This window comes from Hypanus sabinus, chromosome 22, assembly GCF_030144855.1.
Source record: "Hypanus sabinus isolate sHypSab1 chromosome 22, sHypSab1.hap1, whole genome shotgun sequence".
NCBI lineage: Eukaryota > Metazoa > Chordata > Chondrichthyes > Myliobatiformes > Dasyatidae > Hypanus > Hypanus sabinus.
Window position 1 is genome coordinate 67,866,284 of NC_082727.1, and position 16,690 is coordinate 67,882,973.

General features: G+C 40.6%; 1 protein-coding gene across 1 annotated transcript in view; it reads right to left on the reverse strand.

Annotated features, from left to right (window-relative positions):
- eif3s10 (eukaryotic translation initiation factor 3, subunit 10 (theta)) overlaps positions 1-16,690 on the reverse strand; it is a 73,500-nt gene that overhangs the window by 34,561 nt on the left and 22,249 nt on the right. Inside the window, exons 3-5 of the mRNA XM_059947964.1 lie at positions 12,698-12,834; positions 11,631-11,794; positions 10,711-10,910 (exon numbers count right to left, since the gene is read on the reverse strand). Of these exons, the coding sequence (XP_059803947.1) occupies positions 10,711-10,910; positions 11,631-11,794; positions 12,698-12,834 (501 nt within the window). The remainder of the gene's footprint in view (positions 1-10,710; positions 10,911-11,630; positions 11,795-12,697; positions 12,835-16,690) is intronic.

Sequence of the window (16,690 nt, forward strand, 5' to 3'; positions counted from 1 at the left end):
AATTAAGAGCACAGATCAATACAAGGAACTACGATGTTTTAACCATTACTGAAACTTGGATGAGAGAGGGGCAGGATTGGGTGATTGATATACCAGGTTTTCAAAGCTTTAGAAAAGATAGGAGATGGTGTTGCACCATTAATTTGGGACAATACCACAGCTGCACTCAGAAGAAACATAATAATGGTCAGACATTGAGTCCATTTGGGTGGAACTCAGGAATAAGAATCTGGACACTGATTGGATTGTACTACAGACCTCCTAATAGCCACAGAGCCATTAAGGAACATATATGTAATCAAATTAAGGACATGTGTAAAAATAGTAGGGTTGTTGTCATGGGGGATTTTAACTTCCCTGTATAAACTGGGACCTTCTTAGTGCAAGGGGTTTAGATGGGGCTGAGTTTGTTAAGTGTATCCAGAAAGGTTTCTTAAATCAATATATGGACAGTCCAATGAGAGGAGAAGCCATACTGGATCGGGTGCTGGATAATGACACTGTCCAGGTGCCTGACTTTTCAGTGGGTTAATAGTGAGGGAACAGTGGTCACAGCACCTTAACTTTCAAGACAGCTGCAGGTAAGCACATGAATGGTCCTTATGGGAGAATTATGCAATCGAGTAGGGTAAATTACAAGGGCATTAGGCAGGAACTAAGAAACATTAATTGGGAACACCTTTTCCTCTAGCAAGTCCATGTCAGACACGTGGAGGGTGCTTAAAGATTAATTACTCAGAGTCCTGCTAGAAGGAAGGACAGGGATAGAAAGATAAAGAACCTTGGATGTCCAGAGGGGTAATGAATTTGGTCAATAAAAGGAAATGCATGTAAAGCTTCGGAAGTTAGGATCAAACATGGAAGGTCATGTTTGACAAAACTCACTGAATTTTTTAAAGAGGTTACTAGGAAAGTTGACAAGGGTAAAGCAGTGGATGTTGTCTATATGGACTTCAGTAAGGCCTTTGACAAGGTTCCACATGGAAGGTTAGATAGGAAGGTTCAATCGTTAGGTATTAATATTGAAGTAGTAAAATGGATTCAACAGTGACTGGATGGGAAATGCCAGAAAGTACTGGTGGATAACTGTTGGTCAGGCTGGAGGCCTGTGACTAGTGATATGCCTCAGGGATCTGTACTGGGTCCAACGTTGTTTGTCATATACATTAATGATCTGGATGATGGGGTGGTAAATTGGGATTAGTAAGTATGCAGATGATACTAAGGTAGGAGGCGTTGTGGCTAATGAAGTAGGTTTTCAAAGCTTGCAGAGAGATTTAAGCCAGTTAGAAGAGTGGGCTGAAAGATGGCAGTTGGAGTTTAATGCTGATAAGTGTGAGGTGCTACATTTTGTTACGACTAATCAAAATAGGACATAGATGGTAAATGGTAGGGCATTGAGGAATGCAATAGAACAGAGTGATCTAGGAATAATGGTGCATAGTTCCCTGAAGGTGGAATCTCATGTGGATAGGGTGAAGAAAGCTTTTGGTATGTTGGCCTTTATAAATCAGAGCAGAGTATAGGAATTGGGATGTAATGTTAAAATTGTACAAGGCATTGGTGAGGCTAAATTTGGAGTATTGTGTACAGTTCTGATCACCAAATTATAGGAAAGATGTCAACAAAATAGAGAGAGTACAGAGGAGATTTACTAGAATGTTACCTGGGTTTCAGCACTTAAGTTACAGAGAAAGGTTGAACAAGTTAGGTCTTTATCCTTTGGCGTGCAGAAGGTTGAAGGGGAACTTGATAGAGGTATTTAAAATTATGAGGGGGATAGATCGAGTTGACGTGGATAGGCTTTATCCATTGAGAGTAGGGGAAATTCAAACAAGAGGACACGAGTTGAGAGTTAAGGGGCAAAAATTGGATAGGTATATGGACAGGAAAGGAATGGACGGTTATGGACTGAGTGTAGGTAGGTGGGACTAGGTGAGAGTAAGCATTCCGCACAAACTAGAAGGGCCGAGGTGGCCTGTTTCCATGCTGTAATTGTTATATAGTTATATGAACCAAGTACACAAGTACAAAGAAGCCAGAAAAGAAATAAAGAAGGGAATTAGGAAAGCCAGGAGGGGCCATGAAGAGTTTATCAAATAGGATTAAAGTGAATCCCAAGGCATTCTATATGTACATCAAGAGTAAAAAGTCACTGGACCTCCTGCAGTTTGCATACCGTCCCACCGCTTAACAGATGACGCCATTGCCACCACCCTCCACCTGGCCCTAACCCACCTGGACAAAAAAGACACATACATTCAGATGCTGTTCATAGACTTTAGTTCAGCATTCAATACAGTCATCCCTCAGAAACTGATTGGAAAGCTGAACCCACTATGCCTGAACTCCTTCCTCTGCAACTGGAATCTAGACTTACTGACTGGGAGACCTCAGTCAATCCGGATCGGAAGCAGCATCTCCAATACCATCACACTGAGCACGGGGGCTCCACAGGGCTGCGTGCTCAGTCCACTGCTGTTCACTCTGCTGACCCACGACTGTGCTGCAACACACAGCTCAAACCATATCATCAAGTTCGCCAATGATACTACTGTGGTGGGTCTCATCAGCAAGGACGTCGAGTCAGAGAGGAGGTGCAGCGGCTAACAGACTGGTGCAGAGCCAACAACCTGTCTCTTAATGTGAACAAAAGAGATGGTTGTTGACTTCAGGAGGGCACGGAGCGACCACTCCCTGCTGAACATTGACAGCTCTTCGGTAGAGATTGTAAAGAGCACCAAATTTCTTGGTGTTCACCTGACGGAGAATCTCACCTGGTCCCTCAACACCAGCTCCATAGCAAAGAAAGCGCAGCAGCATCTCTACTTTTTGTGAAAGCTGTAGTGAAAGTGAAAAGTGAAAGTGTGAAAGTGAAAAGGCTCCGAAGCATTCGGGCTCTCACGGCCAGACTATGTAACAGTTTCTTCCCCCAAGCTATCAGACTCCTCAATGCTCGAAGCCTAGACTGACACCTTGCCCTACTGTCCTGGTTATTATTTATTGTAATGCCTGCACGGTTTTTGTGCACTTTATGCAGTCCAGTGTAGGTCTGTAGTCTAGTATAGCTTTCTGTGTTTTTTTATTATTACGTAGTTCAATCTAGTTTTTTGCACTGTGTCATGTAAACCATGGTCCTGAAAAACATTCTGATTTTTACTTTGCACTGTACCAGCAGTTATGCTCGAAATGACAATAAAAGTTGACTTGACTTGACTTGAAAAGGATGACTGTGGAGAGGGTGGGATTACTCAAGAATAGTGGGGGGACATTTACTTGGAATTAGAAAATGCGAGGGTTAGGGTCATGATGCTTTGCTTCAGTACTTACCAAGGAAAAGGATATGGAGGACCAGGAGCTCAGTGCTGAGTGTATATGGAGCCTATAAGTAGTATTCACACCCCTTGGAAGTTTTCATATTTTATTGTTTTACAACATTAAATCACAGTGGATTTAATTTGGCTTTTTTGACACAGATCAACAGAAAAGATCCTTTCATGTCAAAGTGAAAACAAATTTCTACAAATTGATTTAAATTTATTGCAATTAATAAACAAAAAACTCATTGATTGCATAATTAGTCACCCCCATCAAGTCAGTATTTAGATGAACCTTTTGGCAGCAATTACTGCCTCAAGTCTAAAGCTTTGCACATCTGGACAATGAAATCTTTCCCCATTCTTCTTTACAAAACTGCTCAAGCTGTCAGAGTGTATGGGGATTGCGAGTGACTTTTTCAAGTCCAGCCACAAATTCTCAATTAGATTGAGGTCTGGACTGACTTTGCCATTCCAGGACATTAACTTTGTGGTTTTTAAGCCATTACTGTGCAGCACTGGCTTTACACTTGGGGTCACTGTCTTGTTGGGAAGCAAATCTTCTTCCAATTAACAGTTTTCTAGCAAACTGCATCAGGTTTTCCTCCAGGATTTCTCTGTATTTTGCTGCATTCATTTTTATCTTCTACCTTCACAAGCCTCCTAGGGCCTGCTGCAGTAAAGCATCCTACAGCATGATGCAACCACCACAATGCTTCACGGTAGGGATAGTGTGTTTTTCATGATGTGCAGTGTTTGACTTACACAAAGTCTGATGGCCAAAAAGCTCAATTTTGCTTTCATCAGACCATAGAATTTCTTCCAGCTGACTTCAGTCAGTCTCCCACATCCCTTCTGGAAAACTCTAGCCAAGATTTTGTTTGGCTCCACCCCCCCCCCACCAACAGTGGCTTTCTCTGTGACTCTCCAATAAAGCTGCGAATAGTGAAGTACCCGGGCAACAGCTTTTGTATGCACAGTCACTCCCATCTCAGGCACTAAAGCTTGTAACTCCTCCAGTTGTCATTGGTCTCTTGGTGACCTCCCTCACTAGTCCCCTTCTTCACTCAGTTTTTGAGGTTGGTCTCCAGAAAAAAAGATTTACAGCTGTGCCAAATTCTTTCCATTTCATGAAGATTGAGCTCAAGGAATATGGAAATACCTTAGAAATTTTCTTGTATCCATCTCCTGACTTATGCTTTTCAATAAACTTTTTGCAGAGTTGCTTAGAGTGCTCTTGTCTTTTTGGTGCCAGGATACTGACTCATCAGCAGTTGGACCTTCCAGATACAGATGTATTTTTACTACAATCAATTAAAACACCTTGATGGCACAGTTCTCCAAAAAACATATCTACATTTAACTAATCACGTGACTTGTAGGACCAAATCTCAGCACCTGTGATGATTTAGTGTGTCATAGTAAAGGGGTGAATATTTATGCAATCAATTATTTTGTGTCTTATATTTGTAATTAATTTAGAACATTTTGCATAGATCTGTTTTCACTTTGACTGGTGTCTTTTTATGTTAATTAGTGTCAAAAAAGCAAATTAAATACACTGTGGCTCAAGGCTTTAAAACAATAAATCATGAAAACTTCCAAAACGTGTGAATACTATTTATAGGCACTGTAAATACTTTAGGGCATATGGTAGTCAAGGAGGAGGAAGCGTTCAGCTTTCTAATAAATAGTGAATATGTCCCAGGGCCTGATGGAATTTACCTCAGGTTACTGAAGGTTGCAAGAGACAAGATTGCTGGGTCCTTGATCAGCATCTTTGTGTCCTCTCTAGGCATGGGCGAGGTCCGGGAGAACAGGCTAATGGCTTATGTTGTTCCCTTCTTAAATAGAAGCAGAAGGGAAAAATTATGGTTAATATAGACCGGTGAGTCTCAAGTCAGTTATTGGGAAATTAATGGAGAATATTCTTATGTATACGATATATTAGCATTGGCCTAATAAGGGAGAGCCAGCACAGCTTTGAGTGTGGCAAGTTATGCCTTACCAACCTAAGTTTTTTTTCACAAAATGATGAAAGAGATCGATGAGGGTAGGGCAGTGGAAGTTGCCTACGTGGATTTTAGTAGCATTTGACAAAGTCCCTCATGGGAGGCTAATCCAGAAGGTTAAGATAAACGGGGTCCATGGGGAATTGGCTGTTTTGATTCAGAACTGGCTTGCGCATAGAAGACAGAAGGTAGTGGTTGAAGGGACAACGGAGCGGAAGGTCTGTAATTAGTGAAGGGATCTGTGCTAGGACCTCTGCTGCTTGCGATCTGGATAAAAATGTAGGTGTGGGTTAGTAAATATGTGGGTGATACCAAGATTGGTAGAATTGTGGTTAGTGTAGAGAATACAGCACAATATAGATCAGTTGCAGATATGGGCTGAGAAATGGCAGATGAGGAGTTTAACCCAGATAAATGTGAGGTACTACAACTTGGTAGGACAAATGTAAGCCAACAGTATGCTGATAAGGGCAAGTCACAGTGGTCACATCTCTGGATATTAACCCTGCCTCTGTGACTCAGAAGGAAAGGGGGAAGAAAAGGTACATTGTTGTGATAGGGGATTCGTTACTTAGGAGAACAGACAGAAGGGTCTGTGAGCGAGAATTAGATTCCCGGATGGAATACTGCCTCCTGGCTGCCAGGGTCAGGGATATCTCAGATGCAGTGTATTGCTTTCTTAAGTGGGAAGGTGAACAGCCAGAAGTAGTGGTCCATGTAGGTATCAATAACATGGGTAGGATGAGGGACAAGGTTCTGCATAGGAAGTTAGGTGCTAACTTAAAGGGCGGAGCCTCCAGGATCCTCTCAGGAATGCTACCCATGCCACACGATACTGAAGGCAGGACTCGTAAGATTATACAATTCAGTACATGGCTAAGAAGTTGGTGCAGGAGGGAGGGCACAAGATCTTTGGTTCATTGGGTTCTCTTCCAGAGAAGATGGACCTGTGCACAAGGGACTGATTAGCACCTGAACTGGTCAGGAACTAATACCCTATGGGAAGGTTTGTTAGTGCCGCACGGTGGGATTTAAAGTGGAGTTGCATGGGCTGGGAGTGAGACTACCAGAACTGTTAGTGGAGAGGTTGTGTAGGCAGATATTGGTAAGACCTCAGACAAAAACCCTTCTCAGGCTTCATCTGGATGCGTCAATTATAACAGATATTATAACATTAGTTATAATCAGTACCTGTACCCAGCTGGAAGCCCAAGAATAATTTCTTCGTCATATACACCAGGAATGCACTAGATCCTTTTTCACTCAAAGTAAAGAATCAAAAGGTTAAGCATGGTGCTAATAGTGTTCTGAGCTGCCTATATTTCAATACAAGTATCGCAAGAAAGACATAATAGTACTGAAGATGAGGCAGCTGGCTTACAAGACAGGAAATGTGTACTGAGGAGAGGTCGTTTATAGGGCAAAATTGCAGTCAACAGCATGTTTTGCAGCATAAAAAGGAGACAAAATAGAGAAGGCAGAATACAGGGCTAAGGGTATTTATAGTCAAATGCTTAGAATACAGAATAAGGTAGATGAACTTGCAGTCCAGTTGCAGATTGGTAGGCATCACTGATTCATGGCTGAAAGATTATAGCTGGGAACTTAATGTCCAAGGATACACATTGTATCAAGAGGACAAGCAGGAAGGCAGAGGGGGCTACATTGTTCTGTTGGTAAAAAAAAATCAAATAAAATCATTAAGGTCGGAAGGTGTTGAGTCATTGTGGACAGAGCTAAGGAGCAGCAAGGGTAAAAAAAAGACCCCGACAGGTGTCGCATACAGGCCTAAACAGTAGTAAAAATGTGGCCTACAAATTACAATGGAGATTAAAAAAATGCATGCCAAAAGGGCAATGTTACATTTGTCACGGGGGACTTCAATACGCAGACAGATGGGCAAAAATCAGATTGGTGCTGGATTCCAGGAGGGGTAATTTCTCGCAAGCCTACAAGATGGCTTTTTAAAAACAGCTCATGGTTGAGCCTACTCAGGGATCAGCTATTCTGGATTGGGATAAACCACGATTGATTAGATAGCTTAAGGTAAAATATCCCTTATGAACTAATGACCTTAATATGATCAGATTCACCCTGAAGTTTGAGAAGGAGAAGCTAAAGTCAGATGTATCAGTATTACAGTGGAGTAAAGGCATGAGGGAGGACTGGGCCAGAATTGATTGGAAAAGAACAATGGCAGAGATGACGACAGAGCAGCAATGGCTGGAATTTCTGGAAGCAATTCAGAAGGCACAGGATATATACATCCTAAAGAGCAAGAAGTGTTTTAAAGGCAAGATGACACAACCGTGGCAAACAAAAGAATTCAAAGCCAACATAAAAGCCAAAGAAAGGGCATAAAGTAGAGCAAAAATTAGTGGGAAATTGGAGGATTGGGAAGTTTCTGAAAAAACAAGGCAACTAAAAAAAGTCATTAAAGATGGAATACGAACAGAAGCTAGCCAATAATGGCAGACAAACTGAATAAGTATTTTACATCAGTCTTCACTGTAGAAGACAATGGTGGAAGATCCAGGTGTCAGGGGTCATAAAGTGTATGGTTACCATAACTATAGAGAAGTTTCTTGGGAAATTGAAAGGTCTGATGATAGATAAAGCCACCTAGACCAGATGGCATACACCACGAGGTGGCTAAAGAGATCGTGGATGCATTAATGATCTTTCAAGAATCACTAGATTCTGGAATGGTTCCAGTCGACTGGAAAATTGCAAATGTCACTCCACTCTTCAAGAAAGGAGGCAGAAGGAAATGAAACTATAGCCCAGTTAGTCTGTCCTCAGTGGTTGAGAAGATGTTGAATTTGATTATCAAGGATGAGGTCTCAGGGTACTCGGAGGCACATGATAAAATAGCCCATACTCAGCATTGTTTCTTCAAGGAAAAATCTTGCCCAACAAGTCTGTTGGAATTCGTTGAAGAAATAACAAGCAGGATAATAAGACAGATGAAGGGGCAGGTAGCTTTTGAGTAAGTAGAGAGGCTACAGAACTTGGATTGATACTGATTGGGAGAATGGGCAAAGTTACAGACAGAATAGTTTCAGAAAGTGTGTAGTTATGTACTTTGATTGAAAAGAAAGGGTTGACCATTTTCTAAATAGAGAGAAAATACATAATACTGAGGCGCAAAAGGACTTGGGAGCCCTTGTTCAGGATTCCCAAAAGGTTTATTTGCAAGTTGAGTGTGGTGAGAAAGGCAAATGCAATGTTTGCATTCATTTTGAGATGACTAGAATATAAAAGCAAGGATATAATGTTGGGACTTTATATAAAGCATGAGTGAGGCTTCACTTGGGAGTATTGTGAACAGGTTTGGCCCTCTATCTTAAACAGGATGTGCTAAAACTGGAGAAGGAGGCTCATGACAGTGATCCCAGAATTGAATGGCTAGTCATATGAAGAGAGTTTGATGGTTCTGGGCCTGTATTCACTAAAATTCAGAAGAATGATAAAAGGCCTTGATAGAGTGGATGTGGAGAGTATATTTCCTATGGTGGGAGAGTTTAAGACAGCCTCAGAATAGAGGGGCACCCTTTTGGAATGGAAATGAGAAGGAATTTCTTTAGACAAGAAGTGGGGAATCTGTGGAACTCTCTGCCACAGGCAACTATGGAGGCCAATTCTTTATGTATACTTAAGACAGTGAACATTGACAGATTCTTGACTGGTCAGGGAATGAAGGAATACAGGGAGAAGGCAGGAGATTGGGGTTGAGAAGAAAGTTGGATCAGCCATGATGAAATGGCAGAGCAAATCTGATTGGCCAAATGGCTTAGATGTACTACTATATCTTATGCTCTTATCCCTTAAAGTGTTGCGGAGCAGAGAGATCTTGGAATTCAAGTTCATAGCTTCCTGAAAGTGGCAACACAGGTCTATATGGTGGTTAAGTTGGCTTTAGGAATGCCTGCTTTTATCAGTCGAGGCACTGAGTTCAAAAGTCAGGTGGTTATGCTGCAACTTTATAAAACTCTGGTGAGGCCGCATGTAGAGTATTGCGTGCAGTTCTGGTCGCCCCACTGCAGGAAGGATGTTGATGCTTTGGAGAAGACGCAAAGGAGGTTTATCAGGATGCTGCTTGATTTAGAGGGCATGTGCTATCACAAGAGGCTGGATAAACTTGGATTGTTTTCTATGGAGTGTTGGAGGCTGAGGGGAGATCTTGATAGAGGTTTACAAGATTATGAGGGGCAAAGATAGAGTGGGCAGAATATCTGTTTCCGAGCATTGAAATGTAATACCAGAAAGCATTAATACCACAGGGATAGGTTCAAAGGGGATGTGAGGGGCAAGTTTTTTTTACTCAAGACAGTCATGGATGCCTGGAATGCACTGCATGGTATGGTGATAGAGGCAAATACATTAGACTTAAGAGATGTCTGGATAGATACATAGATATAAGGAAGATACGGACATGGTGTAGGTAGAAGGGATTAGTGTTTGCAGCTTTTTGATTTGCCTTTTAGCTTGTTTAAGCACAACACTGTGGGCCAAATAGCCTGCTCTTTTTTCCTGTGTTTAAAATGCACCCTTCAGGTACCCCTTAAATATTTCACCTTTCAACCTTAACCCATGACCTCAACTTCCATTCTTATCTAACCTCAGTGAAAAAGCCTGCTTACATTAGCCTCATCTATAGTCCTCAACTATCAAAGTTCCCCTCATTCTCCCATGATCCAGGGAAAAGTAAATCCTAACCTATTCAACCTTTTCCTACAACTCAGGCCCTCAAATCCCAGCAACATCCATGTAAATTTTCACTGTACTTTTTCAATCTTTCCAAATAAAAAGACTGAAAGAATACATCGAAACTCTTTTGTATCTTTCCTATAGGGAGGTGACCAAAAATGCACACAATACTCAAAATTAGGCTTCACTAAAATCTTATACAATCTCAATATAACATCCCAACTTCTGTACTTAATACCCTGACCGACAAAGGCATCCTGTCAAAAGCTTTCTTTACAGCCCCCATCTACCTATAATGCCACTTTGATCTATATTCCCAGATTCCTTTGTGTACTGTGAATTCACCATGAGTGGTGAATCTGTGGAATGTGCTGCCAGAGGCAGCCGTGGAGGCCAAACCTTTATGTATATTTAATGCCAAGGTTGATAGATCCTTAGATGGTCAGGGCATGAAAGGACACTGGGTTAAGGCAGAAAAGTAGGACTGAGGGGAAAATGGATCAGCAGCAATGAAATGGCAGAGCAGACTCGATAGGCTAAATGGCCCAATTCTGCTCTGAAGTCATACAGCCACAATATTTCTTAATTAAAAAGTATATATTAGTTTAGAGCTACATTTTACTCTGATTGTAATACATACAATATGGATAAAATTTCATAAAGTTTGTTACCTGCCAGAGCTCCATACTAATTGCACTATCTAGTTGTACAAGTCGTGTCTCCAGATGCATGGACTGACTTTCAGGATTATTAAGATTGATTGCCGTGCTTTGGTTATGATGACGCTGGATCTGTCCCAAGTGCATACGCAAGTTGTCACATAACTTTCGGAATTCTGCCTTACGAGTATACTGCAGGCAGAACTTGAATGCTATTAAAAGAGGCAAATTGTTATTTTATTAAAATTAATATACACATTAAAAGATGACATCTCCAAATGAGAACAACTATTCTGAACTTGTTCCTGCGCACTTAACATTCATGGATTGTGTTAAGGAATTAAAAATCCAGGGATTCAGAATAAACAACAAATGAGATGAACTAGTGAGAATAAGGTTCAAAGATTTTTAATCACTGGTCTCTTTTCATAGATTTTAACAACAGAGTGGCAACATTTTACCTTTGGTATTAAAGTTCTTCTCTTAGAAAGGAAGAGACATCAAAAGTTCAAGCTAGTTTTTCCAGAGTGGAAGAGGATAGGGATGTTTCATGAGCTTGTTCTGGAATAGATTCTTTCCTCTACTACTTCAATGAATTTGAAATGGGGAGTGGAAGGAATAGGAAGGTTTCAAGACCTGCACCTATTCTTTATATTTTCCGCATATCTCTGGAGTGAGGCAAGAACAAGAAATACATCAAATATAATGTTTAAATACTATATTTAATCAAAGGAGCTGAACAGGGCAGCTGGAAATAGAGACTTAACCAGTAGTTCGAGGAGATATTGACATGCCCGTACATGTCAAACAAAATGTATTTTGATTCAGAGAAGAAACACCTAATTCGCTCTATGGCTATATTAAAGAGGTTTACAGTCAGAACAAATTGGAAAGTAGGGAAAAATGCAGGATACATGCACCAAGAAAACTACCTTGTTGAGCAATATCATGATAAAGACGCTCCACTTTTGAATTGTTACGTAACAGATCCAAACACTGTCTGTAGGACTCCCAAAGAAATTTGACCCAAGGGGTTAACAAAAGGCGATCTGTGCGATCCTGAGTGTCCTCTCCACTAACTGCACTCAACAGCACACTGAAAAGATAAACAAATATTCTATGTAAATACATTAAATGTAATTTAGTTTCAATGGTTTAAGCTATTGAAAAGTTACTAACGAAGCAATTTCCATTTGATGGAACAAAACATTATGGCTTCAGAAACAAAATGTTTTTACTGTTTACATTTACTCACGTGGACGTGCATAAAGGAAACACAAGCACTTCCAAGTCATTTTAAAAAGGAACACACATTTTTTTTTAAAAAAACAGGAATGCTGCAAAACACTAACAACTCTTGCACAGCAGTTAAATGCAAAAGTACTACCAAACAAATTCCAATTATTTTGTGAATACTTGTGATTGTGATCTGCTTCCCTTCAAAGCATATCACCAAGTTATCAATGCAGAACTCTACCTGGGAATTTACTAATTGTTTGAAATATTTGTGCAATCCAATCACAAACAAGAGAAAAAATCTGCAGATGCTGGAAATCCAAGCAACACACAAAATGCTGGAGGAACTCAGCAGGCCAGGTGGCATCTATGGAAAAAAAATGAGTACAGTGGGTATTTTAGGCTGAGACCCTTCGAAGGGCCTTGGCCCGAAATGTCAAGTGTACCCTTTTCCATAGATGCTGCTGGCCTGCTGAGTTCCTTTGGCACTTTGTGTGGTACAAAGAGTTAAAGTTATTTCACCTCGCTACCAATTCAAATTACAGTGGATTCCAGTTAACTGGGTCCTCAGCTTACACATCCTTTTATGCAACTTAACAATAATGCCACAGTGGAAATGGCTGCAAATTCTTTGAGAAATTAGTCCATGTTTACAAGATCTGTGTTCAGCAACACTACAAAAGAGTCATACATGGTGAATTATCACATATATGAATTATTTTACACTGCAAATAACGTGTCCAATACTTCAAATTTAGCTTACCTTTCTGGCGTTTGAATATTGTCCAAGTCCTCAATATCAAGTACCATTTGTTGAGATTCCCCTTTGGCAGCTTCAGTTTTTTCTTCAGCTAATTTTAGATAAGCCCTAACCACATCTTCCAAAGATTTGATATTCACCTGTAAATATCAAATGAAACAGGCAACATTATTGAATGTTCAAATGGAGGAACAAAATCTAGATCACAAAGTAGTCCATCAAAATACATATTCATGTTTGGATTACTATATCCACAGAATGGTTCTTGACAGAAGTAAATTATATTAACATTTCATTTAAACATCCTATAAATCTGCTTTCACCGCATATGGCACAAACACTTGAGCACATTAATTTATGAAATTTCCTTTTCAAACCATATATTCCTGACTTTCAAATCTTACTGCTAAGATTCTAGAGCTCTCTCCCTAAATGGAACCATCAATTTGGCTCAGTACCAGCTCAACAGCTATTCAGGACAAGTGCAAAAATAACTTTTAACATTGACTCCTGATCTCAGAGAAAGTTTTAAACCACTCTAGTTAAAACATGTCCTAGGTGTTTGGCATGATGCATCAACCTTTCGCTTTTCCTTTCCAAGCAGTCAGGAAAAAAACAAACACCCGTATCAATGCCAGATCTGCCTTACTAGAACTGATTATTTGAAACCACTAAGCACCCTCACCAGCCACACTTGCCCTCTTCTCATTACTACCATCATGGAGGAGGTACTGGAGCTTGAAGATCCACGCTCAACATTTTAGGAGCAGCTCTTCCCTTCTGCCATCAGATTTCTGAATGATCCATTAACACTACTACCTTGATATTCCTCTTTTGCAACATTTACTTTTTATTGCAACTTACCATTTGTCTTGCACTGTACTACTGTCATAATACTAATTCCATGTTTATAAAAACGTAGGAACATAGAAAACCTACAGCACAATATAGGCCCTTCAGCCCACAAAGCTGTGCCAAACATTTCTTTACCCGAGAAATTACCTAGGGTTACCCATAGCCTTCTATTTTTATGAGCTCCATGTACCTGTCCAGGAGTCTCTTAAAAGATCCTATCGTATCCTCCTCCACCACCGTCGCTGGCAGCCCATTCTACGTACTCACCACTTGCTGCGTAAAAAAAACTTACCCCTGACATCTTCTCTGTACCTATCTTCCAAGCACCTTAAAACTATGCCCTCTCAAGCTAGTCATTTCAGCCCTGGGGAAAAGCCTCTGACTATCTACACAAGCAATGCCTCTCATCATGTTTGTCATGTTTGACAAATCTTACTGAATTTTTTGAAGAGGTTACTAGGAAAGTTGACGAGGGTAAAGCAGTAGATGTTGGTTATATGGACTTCAGTAAGGCCTTTGACAAGGATCCACACGGAAGGTTAGCCAGGAAGGTTCAATCGTTAGGTATTAATATTGAAGAGGTAAAATGGATTCAACAGTGGCTGGATGGGAGATGCCAGAGGGTAGTGGTTCGAGGCTGGTGACTAATGGTGCGCCTCAGGGATTTGTACTGGGTCCAATGTTGTTTGTCATGTACACTAATGATCTGAATGATGAGGTGGTAAATTGGATTAGTAAGTACAAGAAGGAGAACGCTGTCCGCCATTTTAAGTCATTGCCATTGACACTGTGTTGAGTGTTTAACTTTATGTTTGGCTTAAATTTTTCTTAGTAAGATTCACCCTGACCCCGCCACCCCCATCCCCCCATTCCGGTCGGCTGGTGGCGCAGTGAGATCAGTGCCGGTCTCGAGAATGGAGTTTCCCAAGTTCCATACAGTGACAGACCACTCCTGTGCCAGGTTGATGCCGATCTAGTGACTCCCATGGCATCCGTGCTGGGTTGATGTTGAGCTCACAACTCAACCTCGTAAAAAAAGAACATTGCCACTTCCAGTTTAAATTCCCACATGGAATATTGTGGAGGATCAAGTACCCAAACACAGTACAGCCCCCACTTGTCCCATTTAGCCTGTCTCAGTGTGGTGGTTGTTAGGACCCAGCGGATCTCAGGATCTGTTCTATTGACGGGAAGTGATTGCAATTGAAAATAAAGTGGAAATAATAAAGCGTTTGGAAAGAGGTGAAACGCCATCAGCCATTGGAAAAGCGTTAGGTTACAGTCGATCAACGATTAGAACAATTTTAAAGGATAACGGATAAAATGAGAATAATGGAGCATGTGAAAGGCCCTGCCCCGATGAAAGCTACAATTATTACTAAGCAACGCAGTGGTTTAATTATTGGAATACGTAAGTTTTTTTTAAGTGTTTTATATGCACAGAAAGGTAAAATATATACTATATACTAAGTCAAACGTTTGACTGACGCTAAATAATACCAGATGTACTTGTTCCGACTTACGTACAAATCCAACTTAAAGACGGACTCAGGAATGGAACTCATATATAACCCGGGGACTGTCTGTATGCAGATGATACTAAGATAGGTCGTGCTGTGGATAATGAAGTAGGTTTTCAAAGCTTGAAGAGATTTAGGCCAGTTAGATTAGTGAGCTGAAAGATGGCAGATGGAGTTTAATGCTGTGAGTTTAAGTGTGAGGTGCTACATTTTGGTAGTACTAATCAAAATAGGACATATATAGTAAATGGTAGGGCATTGAGGAATGCAGTAGAACAGAGTGATCTAGGAATAATGGTGCATAGTTCCCTAAAGGTGGAATCTCACGTGGATACAGTGGTGAAGAAAGCTTTTGGTATGCTGGCCATTATAAATCAGAGCATTGAGTATAGGAATTGGGATGTAATGTTAAAATTGTACAAGGAATTGGTAAGGCCAAATTCTGGTCACCGAATTATAGGAAAGATGTCAACAAAATAGAGTACAGAGAAGATTTACTAGAATGTTACCTGGGTTTCAGCACCTAAGTTATAGAGAAAGCTTGAACAAGTTAAGTCTTTATTCTTTGGAGCATAGAAGGTTGCGGGGGGACTTGATAGAGGTATTTAAAATTATGAGGGGGATAGATCGAGTTGACATGGATAGGCTTTTTCCATTGAGAGTAGGGGAGATTCAAACAAGAGGACACGAGTTGAGAGTTAGGGGGTAAAAGTTTAGGGGTAACACGAGGGGGAACTTCTTTATTCAGAGAATGGTAGCTGTGTGGAACGAGCTTCCAGTAGAAGTGGTAGAGGCAGGTTCGATATTGTCATTTAAAGTAAAACTGGATAAGTATACGGACAGGAAAGGAATGGAGGGTTATGGACTGAGTGCAGGTCAGTGGGACTAGGTGAGAGTAAGCGTTCGGCACAGACTAGAAGGGCCGAGATGGTCTGTTTCCATGCTGTAATTGTTATATAGTTATACGGTTATCATCTTATACACCTCTATCAGGTCACCTCTCATCCTCCGTCGCTCAAAGGAAAAAAGGCTGAGTTCACTTAATCTATTCTCATAAGGCATTACCCTAACCCTAATCCAGGCAACATCCTTGTTGTATGCGATAATAAAATCTGATTCAGAGGACACAGCTTCAGAATAAAGGGATATCCTTTAGTTTTATTTCTGATGAGGAGGAAATTATTCAGGCAGAGGAGGTGAATCTACAGAATTCATTACCACAGGGGTCTGTGGAGCTCAAGTTATTGGGTTTATAAGGCAGAAATTAATAGATTCACAATTGGTCAAGGGTTTAAGGGTTACAGGGAAGTGGGTGAATGGAATTAGAAACTAAGCAGCCCTAACGGAATAGCTGAGAAAAAAGGTGGGCTAAATGGCTTAAAACCATCCTTGTATCTTGTCTTATAAAAAGTTTGTAGAAATAAGCAAAAAGGTAATTAAAATATACAACAAGTGGAACAATCATTGATAAGCATAGACAATCCATACTGTTGAATACAACTAAGCATGAAATAATTGCCTAGAATTCATTCTGAATTCCAAAATATAAAGAACATTTGATGTTTGCTTTACTGATCCTTAATACTGACAAGTTTAATATTCATGCAAGCTATTCTAGAAA